The sequence below is a fragment of the Vanacampus margaritifer genome, chromosome 1 (genome assembly GCF_051991255.1).
Source record: "Vanacampus margaritifer isolate UIUO_Vmar chromosome 1, RoL_Vmar_1.0, whole genome shotgun sequence".
Classification (NCBI taxonomy): Eukaryota; Metazoa; Chordata; class Actinopteri; order Syngnathiformes; family Syngnathidae; genus Vanacampus; species Vanacampus margaritifer.
Window position 1 is genome coordinate 21,791,851 of NC_135432.1, and position 16,376 is coordinate 21,808,226.

At 40.5% G+C, this 16,376-nt stretch overlaps 2 protein-coding genes and 1 non-coding gene across 4 annotated transcripts; 1 reads left to right on the plus strand and 2 right to left on the minus strand.

Moving 5' to 3' along the window:
- Nucleotides 1–1,049: 1,049 nt before the first annotated feature.
- On the minus strand, nucleotides 1,050–8,781 carry nop58 (NOP58 ribonucleoprotein homolog (yeast)). Its single transcript, XM_077542891.1, has 14 exons — nucleotides 8,586–8,781; nucleotides 8,048–8,124; nucleotides 7,510–7,562; nucleotides 7,145–7,269; nucleotides 6,928–7,064; nucleotides 6,666–6,730; nucleotides 4,389–4,669; nucleotides 4,065–4,191; nucleotides 3,712–3,875; nucleotides 3,503–3,637; nucleotides 2,419–2,480; nucleotides 2,160–2,317; nucleotides 1,957–2,075; nucleotides 1,050–1,880 (listed from the first exon to the last, which is right to left on the minus strand). Exons 1-14 carry the CDS (start codon nucleotides 8,628–8,630, stop codon nucleotides 1,830–1,832), a joined length of 1,599 nt encoding a protein of 532 aa, XP_077399017.1. The 5' UTR covers nucleotides 8,631–8,781; the 3' UTR covers nucleotides 1,050–1,829.
- On the minus strand, nucleotides 4,261–4,344 carry LOC144042014 (small nucleolar RNA SNORD11B). Its single transcript, XR_013290503.1, has one exon. It is a non-coding gene; the product is annotated as a small nucleolar RNA SNORD11B (small nucleolar RNA).
- An 828-nt stretch (nucleotides 8,782–9,609) lies between the features above and the next one.
- On the plus strand, nucleotides 9,610–16,343 carry nufip1 (nuclear FMR1 interacting protein 1). Of its 2 annotated transcripts, none has more exons than XM_077573763.1 (10): nucleotides 9,610–9,999; nucleotides 10,569–10,633; nucleotides 10,725–10,829; nucleotides 10,916–10,978; nucleotides 11,751–11,827; nucleotides 11,903–11,995; nucleotides 12,149–12,327; nucleotides 14,852–14,989; nucleotides 15,089–15,330; nucleotides 15,473–16,343. In XM_077573763.1, the coding sequence occupies exons 1-10, from the start codon at nucleotides 9,747–9,749 to the stop codon at nucleotides 16,112–16,114; spliced, it is 1,857 nt and encodes a 618-aa protein (XP_077429889.1). In that variant the 5' UTR covers nucleotides 9,610–9,746; the 3' UTR covers nucleotides 16,115–16,343. The 2 variants fall into 2 exon arrangements, with proteins under 2 accessions (XP_077429889.1, XP_077429897.1); XM_077573771.1 differs by having other exon boundaries at nucleotides 9,610–9,990.
- Nucleotides 16,344–16,376: the final 33 nt, after the last annotated feature.

Below are 16,376 nucleotides of genomic sequence, written 5' to 3' on the forward strand. Positions count from 1 at the left end.
TGACAAGAGTTGTTCCGCCAATTATTAAAAAACAAAAAAAGAAAACGAATTTCTGGATGTATAAAGTCTTTAACTGAAGCAGTGGTGTCGAGGGCCACCGGAGTTATTCAGGAACGTACCATAATCGTTACCAAGCTTATGCAGAGCTTGCTGATGAGGTTCAGGTGTGTTGGGAAAATTTAGGTAAACATCCAAAACCTGCAGGACTTCGGCCTTCGAGGGCCGAGTTTGGACACCACTGAACTAAAGTGTCGGTCGGTGAAAGACTTAACTTTTTTTGTCCCTTAAAATTAGTCAGATTTTCTATTTCAGGGCAGCCATTTAAATGTAAATAAATAGAAATAAACCTTAATACAATAAAACTCCAGGTAATTAGCTTTATATTAAAAAAATATATATATATAGATCTTAGGAGAAACCGTAATTTTCATATAGTGTATAATATATTTATTTATTTTCAGTGATAGCCAAAACATGACCAAAAATGTATAACAGTTTTTCAATGATTAATCAGTTAATTCAACATGTTTATGCTCAGATCAAAAAAATTAGTCATTTAAAAATTGCAGGTCTGGGTAAATATTTCCCCCAGAATAATCCAATTGGATTAATAGTTTTGAAAATATAATGAATACCATATACACAGTATCACACATTTGTATATGGAGACACAGTAGCTGCCAACAGTTAAGACTCCTTAAACTTTTCCACATTGTCATGTTACAACTACAGACTACGCATTTTATTCATTTGGTTATGTGATGGGCCAATCCAATGAGGTACAGTGCACACTTAAGTGGGAATAAAATATATCTGCTAACTGATATAAAGAAGGCCACAGTTAGGGTGTCCTGTTTGATTTATTTATTTTTTTTTACCAAAAGCCACGTCGTGACATGGCAAAAGTGTGTGTGCATGTGTTTGTGTGTGTGTGTGGGGGGTGCTATGGTCAGGAGACCACATCCACATTTGATGTTTTTAGCTGGCAAGAAAGTTTGCGACAGTTAATATTGCGCATTACCCCTCAACCCCATCACCACTCAGAATCATCATGTGAGGATTACTTTACTTTGCTTCAGTAGGGAGAGGAAAGCTTGAACTGAGCTAATTACAGGACAATCTTGGACAACATGTAGAAGTCCACAAAAGACTGTGGCAGAAGTTCATCTTCCATCAGGACTACAGCAGCATAATACTGTACAGCTGAAGCTAGAATGAAATTGTCCCACCCGCATTACCACTTGACCAAAAGCATGGCAACAAGTCAGAAGTCACTGAGTTTTTTTTTTTAACCGAATTGGCAATTGCAAACAGTTACTGTCCTATTTAGCCATAGATGTACAAATTACAATCATTGTACTTCATTTGTCACTTACAAAAATAGCAAGAAAGTGGTTGCCTCACACAGTAATGTAAAATGTATAAGATTGGATGAGAAAAGTAGCAATATCCTTGTGTCCAATAGCGTATCATTGCTATCAGCAATCCTTTCCATGTATTGCACTAAACAGGAGAAAACTCTGCCTTATTGCAACATTTATTGCGTTTGCGGTCTTCATAGTTGTCGGTCTGCACCTAATAGATTTGCATTTGATACAGATGTTCAAATACAAAATAAAATAAAATCTTACATCAAGGTCATTAAAAATAAGATTTTCATTTTACTTTTTCAGTCTGGGCAAACCCGTGAGACAAACCAATTGCAGTAATAAGTGACAATGGTTACAATGTTATCATCAGGGACGAAACAGAGTTTTGACCGCTTAAAAGAAAAAGAAAACCATGTGATGGAAAGAAAATAAAAACAAAAAATATACATCATGTCCTTTTCAGTCTTCCTCCTCCTTGACCTTTTTCTTCTTTTTCTTTTTCTCTGTTGGCTAGAGATGAACAGTTGGTATTAATGAACACTATCCAGTCAAAAAGTTAAAAAGCAGTGCTGAAGACAAGTCGTACCTGTGTCACCGGAATACTCTCTTCCTCCACTTTTGGCTCCTCGACACGATCTTTCTTCTTTTTCTTCTTTTTCTTGGGGGGCTCTTCAGTGGCAGCCGTGGACGATTCATCTTCTACCTCTGCCATGTAAGTGAAATTCACATTAAAAAATAAAATAAAACAGCCATTCACTTACAATGCATTTGGCTCTTAAATCTACCCACCTTCTGTTGCTGCTAGTTTTGCCTTTTTGGCCTTTTTGGCTTTCACCTCAGACGTTGACGGTTCCTCTTCTTCCTTCACCTCTATCTCTTCGAACTTCCTCTTTTTTGAAGTGGATGGGATCAAAGAATCCCCGGACGGGTCATAGACTTTCACTTCACTGTGAGGTTTCGGGGGGGTATCAGAGATGTACATTGGTTGTTATGATCATATTTGATGAAGAAGGGAGAAAAAAGTGTTGTTGATGACTACAGGATTTACCTCTTGTGTGTATATTTGTCTGCCTTGGCTAACGCTTTTCCTGTTCCACTGATTCTTCGAATCTGAAAAAGATTTAGCGCCGTTAAAATGTACTCACCGTATATATGACAAATAACCAAATTATGAGCCCAGGAGTAAACATTTAGCACCTGTGTAGTCACAGATTCACAATTAACTCAGTAGTTAAGTCTGCTTCATCCCGATCTAAACTACAGGGAGACCTCGAGCTACGTCGCACATGACCTACGTCGTTTTGACTTAACGGCGCCTGTGCCTCGTCCATAGCATCTTCTTTTTCGTTAATTTCCCCACTAGTGTTGTACGGGCTACTGGTACCAGTACCGCACCTGGATGTTTTGGTGTCAAAAACGGCTCGGAATCTTTTTTTTTTTTTTTTAAAGCACCGGTACTTAAATAAATAAAAATAAAAATAAATACGAGACAGCCCACCAACTCTGTTTTAAAGGCGGGTACACATACACGCATGACCGCCTTTCTACTGATATGCAGAAAAACGCCTTAAGCCTCTTTCAGCTTGTCTGCGAGAGGGCTCAGGAAGATGGCTTCAACTCACTGAACACTGAAGCGCTTGCTGGCTGTGCACTCAGCGTTGAGAAGCATGACGCGCAATGGAACTTTTTTCTTACATGGCCGACAGCCACGGCAAGCCAACCGACTTGACGTTTTGTAACAAGAGCAAATGTTTTTCGCGGAGAAGCAGAAGAAGTGCGTTTAATGAACAGGCACACAGTAGGAAATCACAGGTATGCATAGAAAAAACCCAGATGACTGACAGGTTGTGACTTTTTTTTTTTTTTACACTCGCCTTAAAAAATAAGTCGAGTGTGAATTATTTTGTTCCCAGTTTGTAGTACTTGATTACGCATGCGACTAATTGGGAGCGTAATGGAGAAGAGCAGAGACATGCACGCACACATGGTAGTGCCACTGGATTACCAATATTTAAAACGGACGACATCAAATGCAGTCAAATACAGTAGTTTAAAAATATGGCATGCAATGCGAAAGCACATACATCATTTAAATAAATATATACAGTAAAATGCCAGATGTTTCAACTTACTCCTTTCTCCTCTAATTGTCGTAACCGGGCCTCCAGTTTAGCCCGGTTCTGCACACCCATTTCTGCATTCGTGTCCTCCCCGAGGGCATCGTAGCGGACGGCAAGGGATGCTTTGGCTGCTAACATTCTGGAGATCTAGACGAAATTCACATTTGATTTAACACTTTACAGTTTAATGCTTCAGGTACCGTACTTTACTGTGAATGTACCTTGCCCTTGTTCTTGGCACTGGTCTGGCCCACAAGAGATGCATGGTAGATTAGACCGTACTTGGGAGTATCTTTGCGGGTCTTGAGCGCTCGGAATAGTGCCTTTTCTGCCCCGAGAATCTGAACTGTGGAGGCTGGCTGCTTTGCCAGATTCAATAGCGAACCTGGGACGCAAAACGAGTATGCAGGTGAGCTGTTGGGCTTTTGTGCCAAACTTCTCAAGCAGGCCAATTTCAAAACTCAGAAGAGGTAGTGACTTAAAAACATCAGAAACATTTCAGTTCAAACTGACGTAGCGTCGTGATCATCAGTGCTCGAGCTTGCGTTAGTGTTGAAATTCCAACATGACTCACCGGCGTGCGAAATGAGACGGGCGCCGACTAAGTCGCCCACAATTACTGTCAGGTTGGGGGCGATCGCCATCATCCGATTCTTCAGGTAGTCGTATAGCTGAGTGCGGTAGTCCGAAATTTCTATCACCTGCACAAAAAGGGAGACATTTTCTTTCAGGCGAAGAAACACGAAGTGCCTTTCGATAACAGAGTTGAGTGACCGTTCAGATGAGGTAGTGACTGAAAAACCCACATCATTATTTCTGGGGGAAGACATTTGTCGTTATCATCACCAAAGCCACCAAAATCCTTCTAACGATCCAAATATTGTCGTGAAACACACACCTGTTCGCACAGGTGCCGGATGTTACTGATGTCCTGCTCAGACACTTCGGTTCCCATGGAGATCTCGGCTGCCAGCTTCACCTCGGCCTCAATTTCCTCAGGGATCAGGTCAGATAGGTCGCTGCCGGCCACATTGGTGCGGTCGCCAATTTTGGAGACCGTCTTGCAGTAGGCCAAGTTGTCGGTGATGACCTTGCCCAGCTCGGGGAAGTGCCAGCCGTACCACTCTCTGCAGCGCATGATGTAATTGTTGAGCTCCTTGTCCAGGTCGTCCAACAGAGCTGCGGAGAGCCCGGAAACCAATATGAGGTATTTTCCCGCAACAGTACATTGATGTTCTGAACTTTAAAAAATTAATAAATAAATTGAACCTCAAAAGTCAAGCGCTCTTAGATAGTACGATTTGGAATTTGCCTAAAATAGCCAAACCTGCAGAATGGAGTACTCAAGTCACACAAAACATGACATCACAAGAAGGCTCAATTCTGGGCATGCATTGACAAGTATTTGCCTTACAGCAGCATTTAGAAAAAGGTGTTCGGGATGTGTCTATGCAGAGTCAAAGTCATCATAGTAATCCACTAAACTTGAGTAAAGTTTTGTTTGTTGAAGATGATTCACCTTTAATTCCAAAGGCTTTTATCGGGTCTAAATTTGAGGTGTGGAGTCTCCTTATTTATGACTTGGGAGTGTCCCGTGGGGCTGGTCACAATAGTTTTGTTAGTTAGTGTTGCTTGGCATGGCTGTTGAGCAACCGTCCTGCATACCGACCAGTCGGTTCACTCGCCTGGTGACAAAATAGCTAGTTAGTAGAGTACTACTAATTAGTGATGGGACGAACAACACTGGCGCGCCAGCACTGTGCCGAGTGCGCAAGTGTGAAACCCCGTATCGGCGCGTGTATCGCTTTAATAAAAAAATCACGTGACCGAAACAGGAAGTGTGTCGTTTGGATGTGCCGTGCCAAATTATATTTATAGGTAGACAAACTGTATCAACATGTTGCGTGTTTGTTGGATGGAGATTAAACTGTTTGCTGTTGCTGTAAATTTACCTGTACCTGCGCCTGTTGGATTTTTGTTTGCTTCCACTCATGGATCGTTCTAGAAAATTTTCACAAGTCTGGAATCATTTTGATCAAAGAAAGTATCCACACCTTTATCAACTGGCACTTAAATATTTATGCACGCCAGCTTCCTCTGTTCCCTGTGAACGAGTGTTCTAAGGCAGGGGAACTGCTGTCCAAGAGGAGACATCGCCTTGGAGCAATCACACTTCAAAAACTTTTGTTTTTCAATAAAAATGTATGACAGAATCAGTTTTTAGTGTGTTATTACATAAGGTTTAAAACTTTTAACAAAATCCCATAAAGAAGTTAAACACTTGAACGTTTATTATTTATTTTATTTATATTAATATTATTTTATTACATACAAATTTGCTATATTTTACAAGCCAACTCATATGAGCATCTAATAAACAACTTAACTCAGCAAGCAAATGGACCAACTGAAATTATACAAAGATGGGATCATATTTTAAGTAAAAGACTAGCAAGTGAATAAATAAAATTTATTAAATTTATTTTATAAATATAAATTCATAAGCTAATATTAAGGTTTACAGCATGCACGTTTTAGCATCTTATTTTCATTTTGTTTATCTGCAATGATTTTAGATCTACAGCAGAGGTCACTATTGAGTGACCAACACAGTGTCAATACAGTTTGTGTAATGTGTCAATACACTCCTTGAGGTATCATCGTCCCATCACTACACTAATCCCATGAAATGAAACTATTTTGAGGGGAAGGGATGTGAGGACATTGATAGGTCATGCCTCAAACTCCCCTCCTGTTTAGAGAGGCAAGTTTTAGAATAAATGCTCATCAACCATTTTGTTCAGAGGCAGATATGTGTACTTATTTGGGTTTTGCTTCTAACAGTAAAGCGTCGTTCTTCACTTTTCCTGTGCCAAGTGACAATCTGTTATATGGAGTGACCATATTAAAGAAACATTTTAATAGTTTGACCCTTCCTACTCACTTTCAATGTATCAAAACACATTTTAAATACATGGCAGAACCTGCTGGAATTGGCGACATTCATTGCAAATTAGACCAATCATCTGAGCATTTCGCGGGGTCCAATCATAGCACACTTTTTGTTGGTTACGCTGAAACCTCCAACTTCAGTGAGACCAAGCACTAGAAATAAATCAGCTGCTCCTCACTCTTCTGTGGCAAGAACCGACTTGAATAACTCCATCAAACTTACATATAGCCTGCACGATCATGGTGTCCACCTTGTCAGGGCTGAACTTCAGCTTGTAGCGGGATAGACTGGGGAGAAACAGAAAAAAAGAGGGTGATGAAACCAACGTATGCCAAAACATAACTTTTGGCTTTCCCATGAGAGAAAGCGCCGCCCTCAGTGGTAGTGACGAATGCTGAGGAAAATCGACAGGATGTTTCAGACAGCATGGTGTAATCATAGACAGCGGTTGACAAGATGACACAAAAAGTGCATCAACGCCTACCTGTGAGCCAAGCCTAGGGACATGGCGCTCAACTCTCTGGGTGGAAGTCCTGAGATGAGGCCCTCCATCTGGCTCCTGATGCACCTCATGAGTTCTGCAACAGCAGGACTGTGGATACAACTAAGATCCAGCTTTTCCTAAGAACAAGGGAAATGTGATTTTTACCAACAATATTCCAATTAAGAAAAAGTATCCATACAGTAGTAGAATCACTTACTTTGATGATACTACCCAGTTTCGCATCACTGATGGCCAGCTGCTCATGAGCCTCCTTGGCAACCACCTTCTTCAACACCTTCTTCAAACTTTTACCCATTTTACCCTCGACAAGGGCAGTGGCAGCTGAGTAGAGTAAGTAAACAAAACTGCATTAATGAAAGGATGTACATGTTTTTGGAAAATATAGAGTTTTATCGCCAACTGTCTATCTTTACTCATCACATGAAAAAATGTGCAGTTTGTAGCCTTAGGGGTAGTGACGAGTAAGACATACTTCACCATTAACTCAGAAACAATAACATGCATCACAGACCATATATGTGACATGTTTAGGCTCTGGATAACAGGGTGTGTGTCACTTACCTGCCAAGGCCTCAGTTGTGTCCTGGAACTTTTCAAAGTGCTTTAGTTTCACACTGAAAAACAATAATTGGCTATTAACGAGACGTTCACCATCACCATGAAAAACAATAACTTTGGATTGATAAAGAGTTTTGTAAGATACGTTGTATTTTATCAGCCCAGTGATTCCCAACCACTGTACAGCAGCATATTTGTGCCATCAGAGATGATCGATATGCTGTGGGAAATTATACAAATTCAATTAATTGGTCCTACAATTAGTGAATACAAATGTATTTTTGCGAGATGGAGAGAAATTAAATTATCTTCCATTACACGGCATTAAAGTACAATTTACAACAAAGCCATAAGTACAGTGAAAGGCTTATTATAAATGACATGACTTAAGAGAAGTGAGCCAACACTCGAATACTTCTTGTGTCATTTTTGTTTGGTGGTGCGCGTTTTTTGTAATGTAAAACATGCTCCTTGGTTCAATAATGGTTGGGAAACACTGCATTTGACTGCCACTACTTTCCCATGCGGCATATTCACTTACATTTTATTTGCCTTTTCGGGAGTCTCAAACTCCTTGTACAAACTGTCGACCTGCTGCAGTTTGGATTCATCAAGAACCTAAAAATATATATACTTGTTAAGACTCATTATGCACAGCTCAGGTTACCATTATGTTTGTTAGCACTATAACAAGCTTTTACTACAAAAACACGAGAAAAGCTACACGTCTACAGGAAAACTAACATACATGAAATTAACGACGGAACCAAAACCACGGTAATGGTAAGAAATGATCCAGTTGGGCCACGTGAGTGCGCACACACGTGGTTGCTTGGCCTGCTGACAGCCTTTACTAACTTTAACAAGTCAAACGTCACACATTGTAATCCATAAAGTGGATTACAGTTACGCATTATCCTACATTGTGCTGAATATCAGATAAAACCGTTCATATATATGTATTTAAAAAAAACGAAGCCCCACCGAAGCTACAAATGATCTTAGCAACTAGCGAAAATGCTAACATAAGCTAACCCACGTTGCCACACGCCTTAAAACAGAGGAGTTTGATTACGTACTTTAAAAACGGCATAGCCTGCAGCGGTCTCGAACAAGACGAGCATTTTCGCAGCAGGCGTGGGATGCTCCTTGTTTTTAAAAAAGCCTGTGTTCTCTCGAAGCGATGTTCATCCAAGTTTAATTGAGTTCCACGCCAACGTTCTGTGACTGTGAAATGCACGCCACGATTCGCAACTACTTCTTTGGGCACAAAAAACTGCACGCGTGGATGAAATTCATTATGTTACTGCCCTCTGCAGGACATGAATGTAACTGAACGATTTGCCGTAAAACGTCAGATGTAGCGTGGCTGTTGCTATTTGTTTGTATTTGGGATCCATTATTCACTGACTGTCAACATATGTTGCTGTCTTTTGTGTGAATGATGTTTGAGATTGAGAAGAGATTGACAGTGGGTGCGTTTCATGAGTCTTTCTGTAACTCTCCTACTGACAGGATGTCAGTGACAGCCTGTGTGTGTCTCGGCTGCATCAAATATTCCACAAAAAGAGTTTCCAGTCAATTGAATTAATTAATTAAAGCATTCAGAACATGAACAGTTATTCGTGAATAAGATGAGTGAGCCACTTATCTCTGGTGGTACTTTGCACAATTGAATAATAATAACGTCTACATTTTTGAGCACCGCAACTTTCTCTCATGCGCATTAAAGTCATGACAGGATGCTCGTGCTCAAGAGCCCAACAACAGCAACAACCACAACACATTCTGTCTCGTTTTTCTTAAAATTGGTCGTGACTCATTCTCATCACCAATCTTTCTCCAATCAACCAATCAATCAATCAATCTTTCACGGTCCTTTTTATTTAGCATCTTCGGTAAGTATATGCATATTGCAATAAAAAAAGAAAGTAAATAATATTTAGCTTACAATCACATTATATTGAAGAAACACTATATTGCAAAATGCTGTAGTCAATGTTTTCAAAGACTGTATTTTAGGTTTCTAAATCTAAAGGTAACAGATCTGGTAAAATAAATACATGTACATAAATAAACGTACCAGTAGGTGGTAGTAGCGCATCACACTTGTAATCGCCAACCGTCACACACCAAGAGAAGAAGATTGGAGCAAAAACAAGCACATGTGAAATCTGCTAGACGCGGATTGTTACATTTATTTTTATTGTAATAGCGAGACTGTGACTTTTGTGTGCAGTATGGATAAACTTGGCTCCTATCCTCCACCTAACTTCGACTGTCCTCCTCCGAACACCATCCAACTGCCACAGCCTCAGCCGCCCGCCTCAAAAAGCAACTTCCACCCCAGCATGTGGACTTGGCTTGAGTCACCCTGCGAACCCGAGCCCACCTGGGCCTACGGCAGCCAAACGAACTGGAACCACCGACCAGCGTCAGGAGCTGCTGTCCCGTCACAAAACCATGGATCTCAGAATTCACACGGTGAGGCGGGTGAGCGCCAACGTTATGAGCGTGTTCTTCAAATGAAATAAACGTGCAAATGACTGCGTGATCTTCATGTGGTGTATTTGAGCCTGTCCATTTTCATGCGTTTTCCATGGAATGTCATTCATTAAATAGATAATATGTGCTTTAAAATTAACATTGGTCAACTCGAGATCCTTACACACCCCAAGCAGTCAACGTACATGCAGAACAGCAAAATACGTGAGCTTGTGGACACAGTGGACCATGACAGGATGGACATTTTTAGCAAATATGTCATGATCTGTTTAAGCTTTACAATATCTAACTACGCATATGAGGAAAATTACAAAACACGTGTAAATGTAGTATCTTTTAAACACTTATTCAATATACTGCAATTAGCAGATCAGTATGTGGAGCATGCCAAAATCAAGTACAGTACATCCAATAAAAAATGAATGAAAATCATTTCAGATACCTAATCATTGTACTGGAATGTGTGCAAATGTTTAGTCACTCATAATAAGACCTCAGAATTTAATTATTCCTCTACATTTTCATGATAACTGAGTAATTCTCTTAAATTGATTCAGGTCGTGAATGGTATCACACTGGACAACAAAATGGGAGTAAACCTGCAGGCAACCGTGGGAAAAAGGTCAGTGTGATTGTATTGTTTTAAATCCTTTATGCCACTGGGTTGTTGTCTTGATATGCGAATATGAAATACCTCCCTTTTTATCTTTTAGCGTCAAATCAAAATGGAGCCTGAGTTTAAGTATTTTTGTGACACATGTGACCGTGGATTCAAAAACCAAGAGAAGTATGACGAGCATGTTGCTCAACATGTCAAGGTAATTTTTTGTATTTCACTCCCAGATTTTGCCTGCTTCACGCCAGCAGAATGCTTGCTTTTAATACCAAGTCTCCTACCTTTTAGTGTTCCGTCCCGGACTGCAGTTTCACGGCACATGAAAAAATAGTCAACATTCATTGGAAAAATGTAAGAAAAGACCAGAATACTTTTACCTCTGTTATGGTACATTCACACCAAAACCCAAAAGGCGATTTGGAACGCTTCCTTTGCTAGTGTTTTTTGGAACGATTGCCGCTCATTCATGCATTCGCGCACAACGGAGAGGAGGAGGCGTGTCCCTTGGTGAACGACTGTCGAGCACTTTACGAGTCAACAAAAAGAGAGCACTGTCGACTACTTCCACTTCTTTCCTGGGCACTATTTTCTCCAGCAGCGAGAGGTTTTTGAGGTACGTAATAGCACTTCCGCTTTTTTAGTGGCAATCGGGCGACCGGCAGTTGCGCTAAATAACTTTGGCATGGATGATAAACACTGCTGCTACCTCGAAACAGTTCAACAGCAGGTAAATTCACTTACCAGCACTTGTATGCTACTTGCCCACCATTCTGTCCCCGTTGGCCGTGTTGTTGCGCCGGGGGTGACAGCAGACAGGGTGCTGTGTGTGACGTAGCTGGTAGTTGAAGCCGATTTGCTACCGTGAGGCAAAATACAAAAAAAGTTCACATTTTTCAACTTTGGCGAGTGTGCGGATTTTCGTCAAGAATGTGTGGATTTTGCCGCACCGCTTCCTAGCGCGCTAATCGCATCCTCCGCACTGCCCCACGCACTTTGGTTCCGGTCCGCGTAAAGTACATTGACTACAATGCAAACCCGGCGCCGAAACGCCTCCCTCCGGTTTTGGTGTGAATGCAGCATTATGTTGTGCCCTTTGCTAATAATATAGCTTGCAATTTTGCAGACGCATGCACCCGGAATGAAAAGAATAAAGCTGGACACTGCAGAAGAGATTGCAAAATGGAGAGAGGACAGGCGCAAGTGTGTATTCACAAATAGATGCGGTCAAATCTTGAGCTGGTAGTTAATGACGGGAACTTTGACTCTTCTTTGCAGGAACTATCCAACTTTACAGAATATTGAGAAAAAGAGAAAGCTGATGCAGGAACGGGAAAAGACGGGAGCTGTTCTGGAGACGGCTCAGTTTGGGTAGTTGACTCTAAAACTTCAAAAAAATGTTCAAACTTTGTTTGGCCTTGGCTGAGTGAGAACGGGCCATTATTGTCAGCAAGGCTTCATGGAATTGCTGCCCAAGTCAAACTATTTTCAGGATTTGACCATCTTTTATGCTGTGTTGTATAGACGCATGAGAGGCAGAGGACGTGGCACAAGGCGTGGGAGAGGTCATCGGAGGTTCCAGGGGCAACGTCACCAAAATTTGCATCCATCCGACGCCGGCGCTGCAGCTGAGAGACCGCCACCCCTCATCCAGCCTGGCCAGAATGGTGACCCACTGGGAGTGTTGGTCAAAAGTGACATCGGTGAGAGAGTGCAGGAATGCTACACGATGTCTCAAACTGGCCCTGTGTGTAGGTCTGAGCAATTAATCAAATTCAAATCAATATCACAGTGTAGTAGAATGCGATTTAGGGGGAAAACACCAAACTGCTTTATTTTGGTCGGTCAGTAGGTTATTTACTGTATTTTATACAAGTAATAGAACTAACAATTATTTTAACTCATTCACTGCCATTGACGGCTATAGACGTAAAACATTCATTTGAACTACAGTGATACCTCGGGCTGACGAACGCTTCAGCTCACGAACTTTTCGCCTCACGAACATTAAATTCGCGAGCATATAGTCTCAGCTGACGAACTAGTTTTCGGCGGACGAACCAAATCACGCGACACAAGAAATCACGAGAAGCTGACGCACGCTCACGGCGTCCCAGTTCATCACCCCCTTTCTTTGAGTGCGGACGTGGTTTGTGTTTGGTAGGCATTTTGGAGTGTACTTTTGCTATCATGGGACTGAAAAAGACCCAACCACAGGCTAGTGTTAAGCCTAAGAAGACCTTAAAGAAAATTACGGTCGAGCAGAAGAAGGAGATCATCGAAAAACACGAACGAAGTGTGCGTTTGTGTGACTTAGCGTCCCAGTACCAGTACGCTAAGTCTACCATTGCTACCATCCTTAAGAACAAGGAAGCTATTAAGGGTGCGTGTGTGGCTAAGGGTGTTTCTGTGTTGTCTAAGCAACAGTCTCAGGCAATAGAAGAGGTTGAAAAACTTCTGTTGATTTGGATTAATGAAAAGCAGCTACCAGGGGACAGTGTGAGTGAGGGTATTATCGCCGAGAAAGCACGGCAACTGATGCCTCAGTTTCGTAAGACCTTACAACTCAGAAAGCAACAGGTGTCAATTAAGAGGTTTTTAGTCAGCACAAAGGATAAAGAGTCTCCTAAGAAGCAAAGAAGAGAAGCCACACCGGAGGTTGAGTTACCTACAGTCCTTATGGAAGGTGACTCTCCTTCCAAACAGTAACTCCCTCCCTCCCTCCCTCCTCCCACTCCATTCCATCAAGCCATCAACTACCATCACAAAGGCAAATAAAAGGACTTTATTATACAGTACAGTGTATTTCTTTAATTACAATACAATAGCACATTTATTATACATAAAATAAGGTATATTTTGTGTAGTTTTAAGGCTTATTTAGTAGAAAATTATGTTTTATGGGGACCTGGGAACGGATTATTCTCATTTTAATGGTTTCCTATGGGAAATAAATGTTTGGAAGACGAACTTTTCACCTCACACACTTTCTGGGAACCAATTAAGTTCGTGAGCTGAGGTATCACTGTATTTCTATTAGTTTAACATTTTCCCACTTTTTTTAACAAGAGTATGAAAACCTAGATTTATAGGTTTATTTATAAAAAAAATTGTGAAGAATTGGTAAAATCATCAACCAGTTCAGGGTGTACCCTGCCTACTGCCCGAAGCCAGCTGGGATAGGCTCCAGCACCCCCGCGACCCTAGTGAGGAAAAGCGGCCAAGAAAATGGATGGATGGATGGATGGTAAAATCATGTGATTAATTATGATTTTAAAAAATAATTGCCTGACGCCCCTAATTTCTTAATCTTTTCTTTAAAAAAAAAAAGATTATAAAAAATAAAATTACTTTAGAAAGAAGAAAAGATTATTAAGAATTAGGAGCATCAAGCGATTAGTTTTTTTCGTAATTAATTGCATGACTTCACTTGTTAACTCATTAATCACAAATTTTATATCTGTTCTAAATGTACAAAAAAAATCCTAAATTTTCATACTCTTGTTAACAAAAGTGGGAAAAAAATGTTAAACTAAACAATATAAACCGTTAAACTCTATAGCCGTCAATGGCAGTGAATGAGTTAATAATCGATTAATATGTTGATTGTGTTATGGATTAATTAATGTCTCAGATCAAAAAACGTTTTAATTTCCACCCCTACATTCAAAAGCAGGATGTGATTTTTGAATTGACAATGATAAAAAAAAAAAATGCACAAACAAATTATTTGTAATTCAGTTACTGACTTGGTCTGTAACGTGCCAAAAAAATAAAATAAAAAAAGCAAAAGATTTTTAATTTTTATTAATTTTTTTTGCTTTATTGCTGGAATCACATTTAGGTTTCTCCTTGGTATAATTTTGCGAAGTTGTCAAAGTGGGCGCTTCAAAGACTGCAAGTCAAAGTGTTAAGTAAGTTAACAAATTGATGTACTGTAGATAAATAAACTTGTCTTTCATTTCTTCATGCTTCATTTCCCTTTATTGTAGTGTAAACATAACCTATAAAACCAAAACATTTATGTATGATCCATATCATACTGTTTATTGTAATACAGATTAATTTATTGCTGGTGTTTGTTTCAAAAAATGGGAAAAGGACCTTGTAAAAAAAATAATCGCATATTGCAGTTGCAATCTTGAGGGGACAAAAATCATAATTAGTTAATTTTTCTAAATCTTTCAGCCCTAGGTCATAAGACTTTTTCCCATCCCTTTCCATCAGAGTCCGACAAAGATGACGCGGATGCTGACTCCAGGACCGCTGGCCTTGTTGTGGTCCCGAAACAGATGAGCAGCGCAATGGCGTCTCTTGTAGCCAGCTATGGCTCCATGAGCGACAGTGATACTGATGAAGCACAGGGTAGGTTTAACTGTTTCACCCTTGCTTGTTCATGTGCAAGTCATAATATTTATATTCATATTTAGTGTGAGGATTTTAAACGTTTCTCTCTGTTTTCAGACTCTACCGTACAAACAGCAAAAGTACTGGTCCAAGAAAACAAGGATTTGCTAGTCCAGAACAGACCCTTCATGGACACCAAAAACTCAACACAGGACACGCAAGCATCCAAAGTGTCTTGTCCTTGGTCTGCTTTGAACGCGCCAAACAACCCAAGCGGACGAGGGAGAAGAGGAAGAAGGCGAGGTCGGCGTAGATGTCATGACATGCCGCAGAAACGGCGGCCCACTCTACTTGAGATGGTGAGGAGCAGCCACTCATTTTTTTCCCAGACTTTTAAAAATATCCGGTATCATACAATATACTCGTGCTTATTATCAAACTCCGTATATTTACTTTTGAGAAAATGCTGAGCCTGTTTTTTTTGTTTGTTCTTTGGTTCAGCTACTTGCCTCCGATATCCGCCATGAGAGAAACGTTCTCCTGCAGTGTGTTCGATATGTCGTCCGAAATGACTTCTTTGGGTTGGAGAAGAAAACTCAACCCCAACTGGGGATCAAACGGACGCAAGCTCCTGGAAGTTCAGACCACAAAGTCAGGATTGAAAGCGGGACTTTGTCTGATTCTGTTGATGGTAGCAAGAGTTGTTTTATTGAGGGTGGGACTTCATCGGCAATGGAAAACGCAGAGATCGGTCCAGCTAACGAGACAACCAAGATCACAGTTGTTCACTGCTTGACACAGAATAGTCTGGACCAGGAACCACTTGCTGACCAAGCTGACTCTGGTCTACCTGATGACAAAACTCTACTTGGTTCAACAGACAGCCAGTCTGGAACAACATGTGACCAAGCAGGCTCTGGTTTATCATGTCCAGGTGTCGAATCTACGTTACCAAGTGGTCATCGGAGCGTGCAAAAATCCAACAATTATCCTGTGGATTCTCTTGCAAGTGCAGAGCAGGTTGCAGAGGATCAGGAAGAAAAAACAGCCACCAGTGATCACCATAGCCATGATTCAATGGTACCTTATGAAAGTAAATCTACCAATATTTATGATGATGAAATATGGGAGATGCCAAATTGATTTCCATTGTTGAGAAAAATCGATGTATTTAATTTGTATTTGTTCTAATTTGATTTCATGATACAACACTCTGCTAAGTATATTTTACTCCAGCAATGAATGTAAAATAATCTCCTTTTTCTAACGTGTTTTTTCCTTCTTTTTTTATGTAAGTGCAGCAAGAAAGTATTTGTTCTTATTTCCCAACACTGGATACCTTTAATTTGGGTATAAAGTCATGAAACAACCACCACTGTCTGCTTTTAATTAAATACAGTAACAA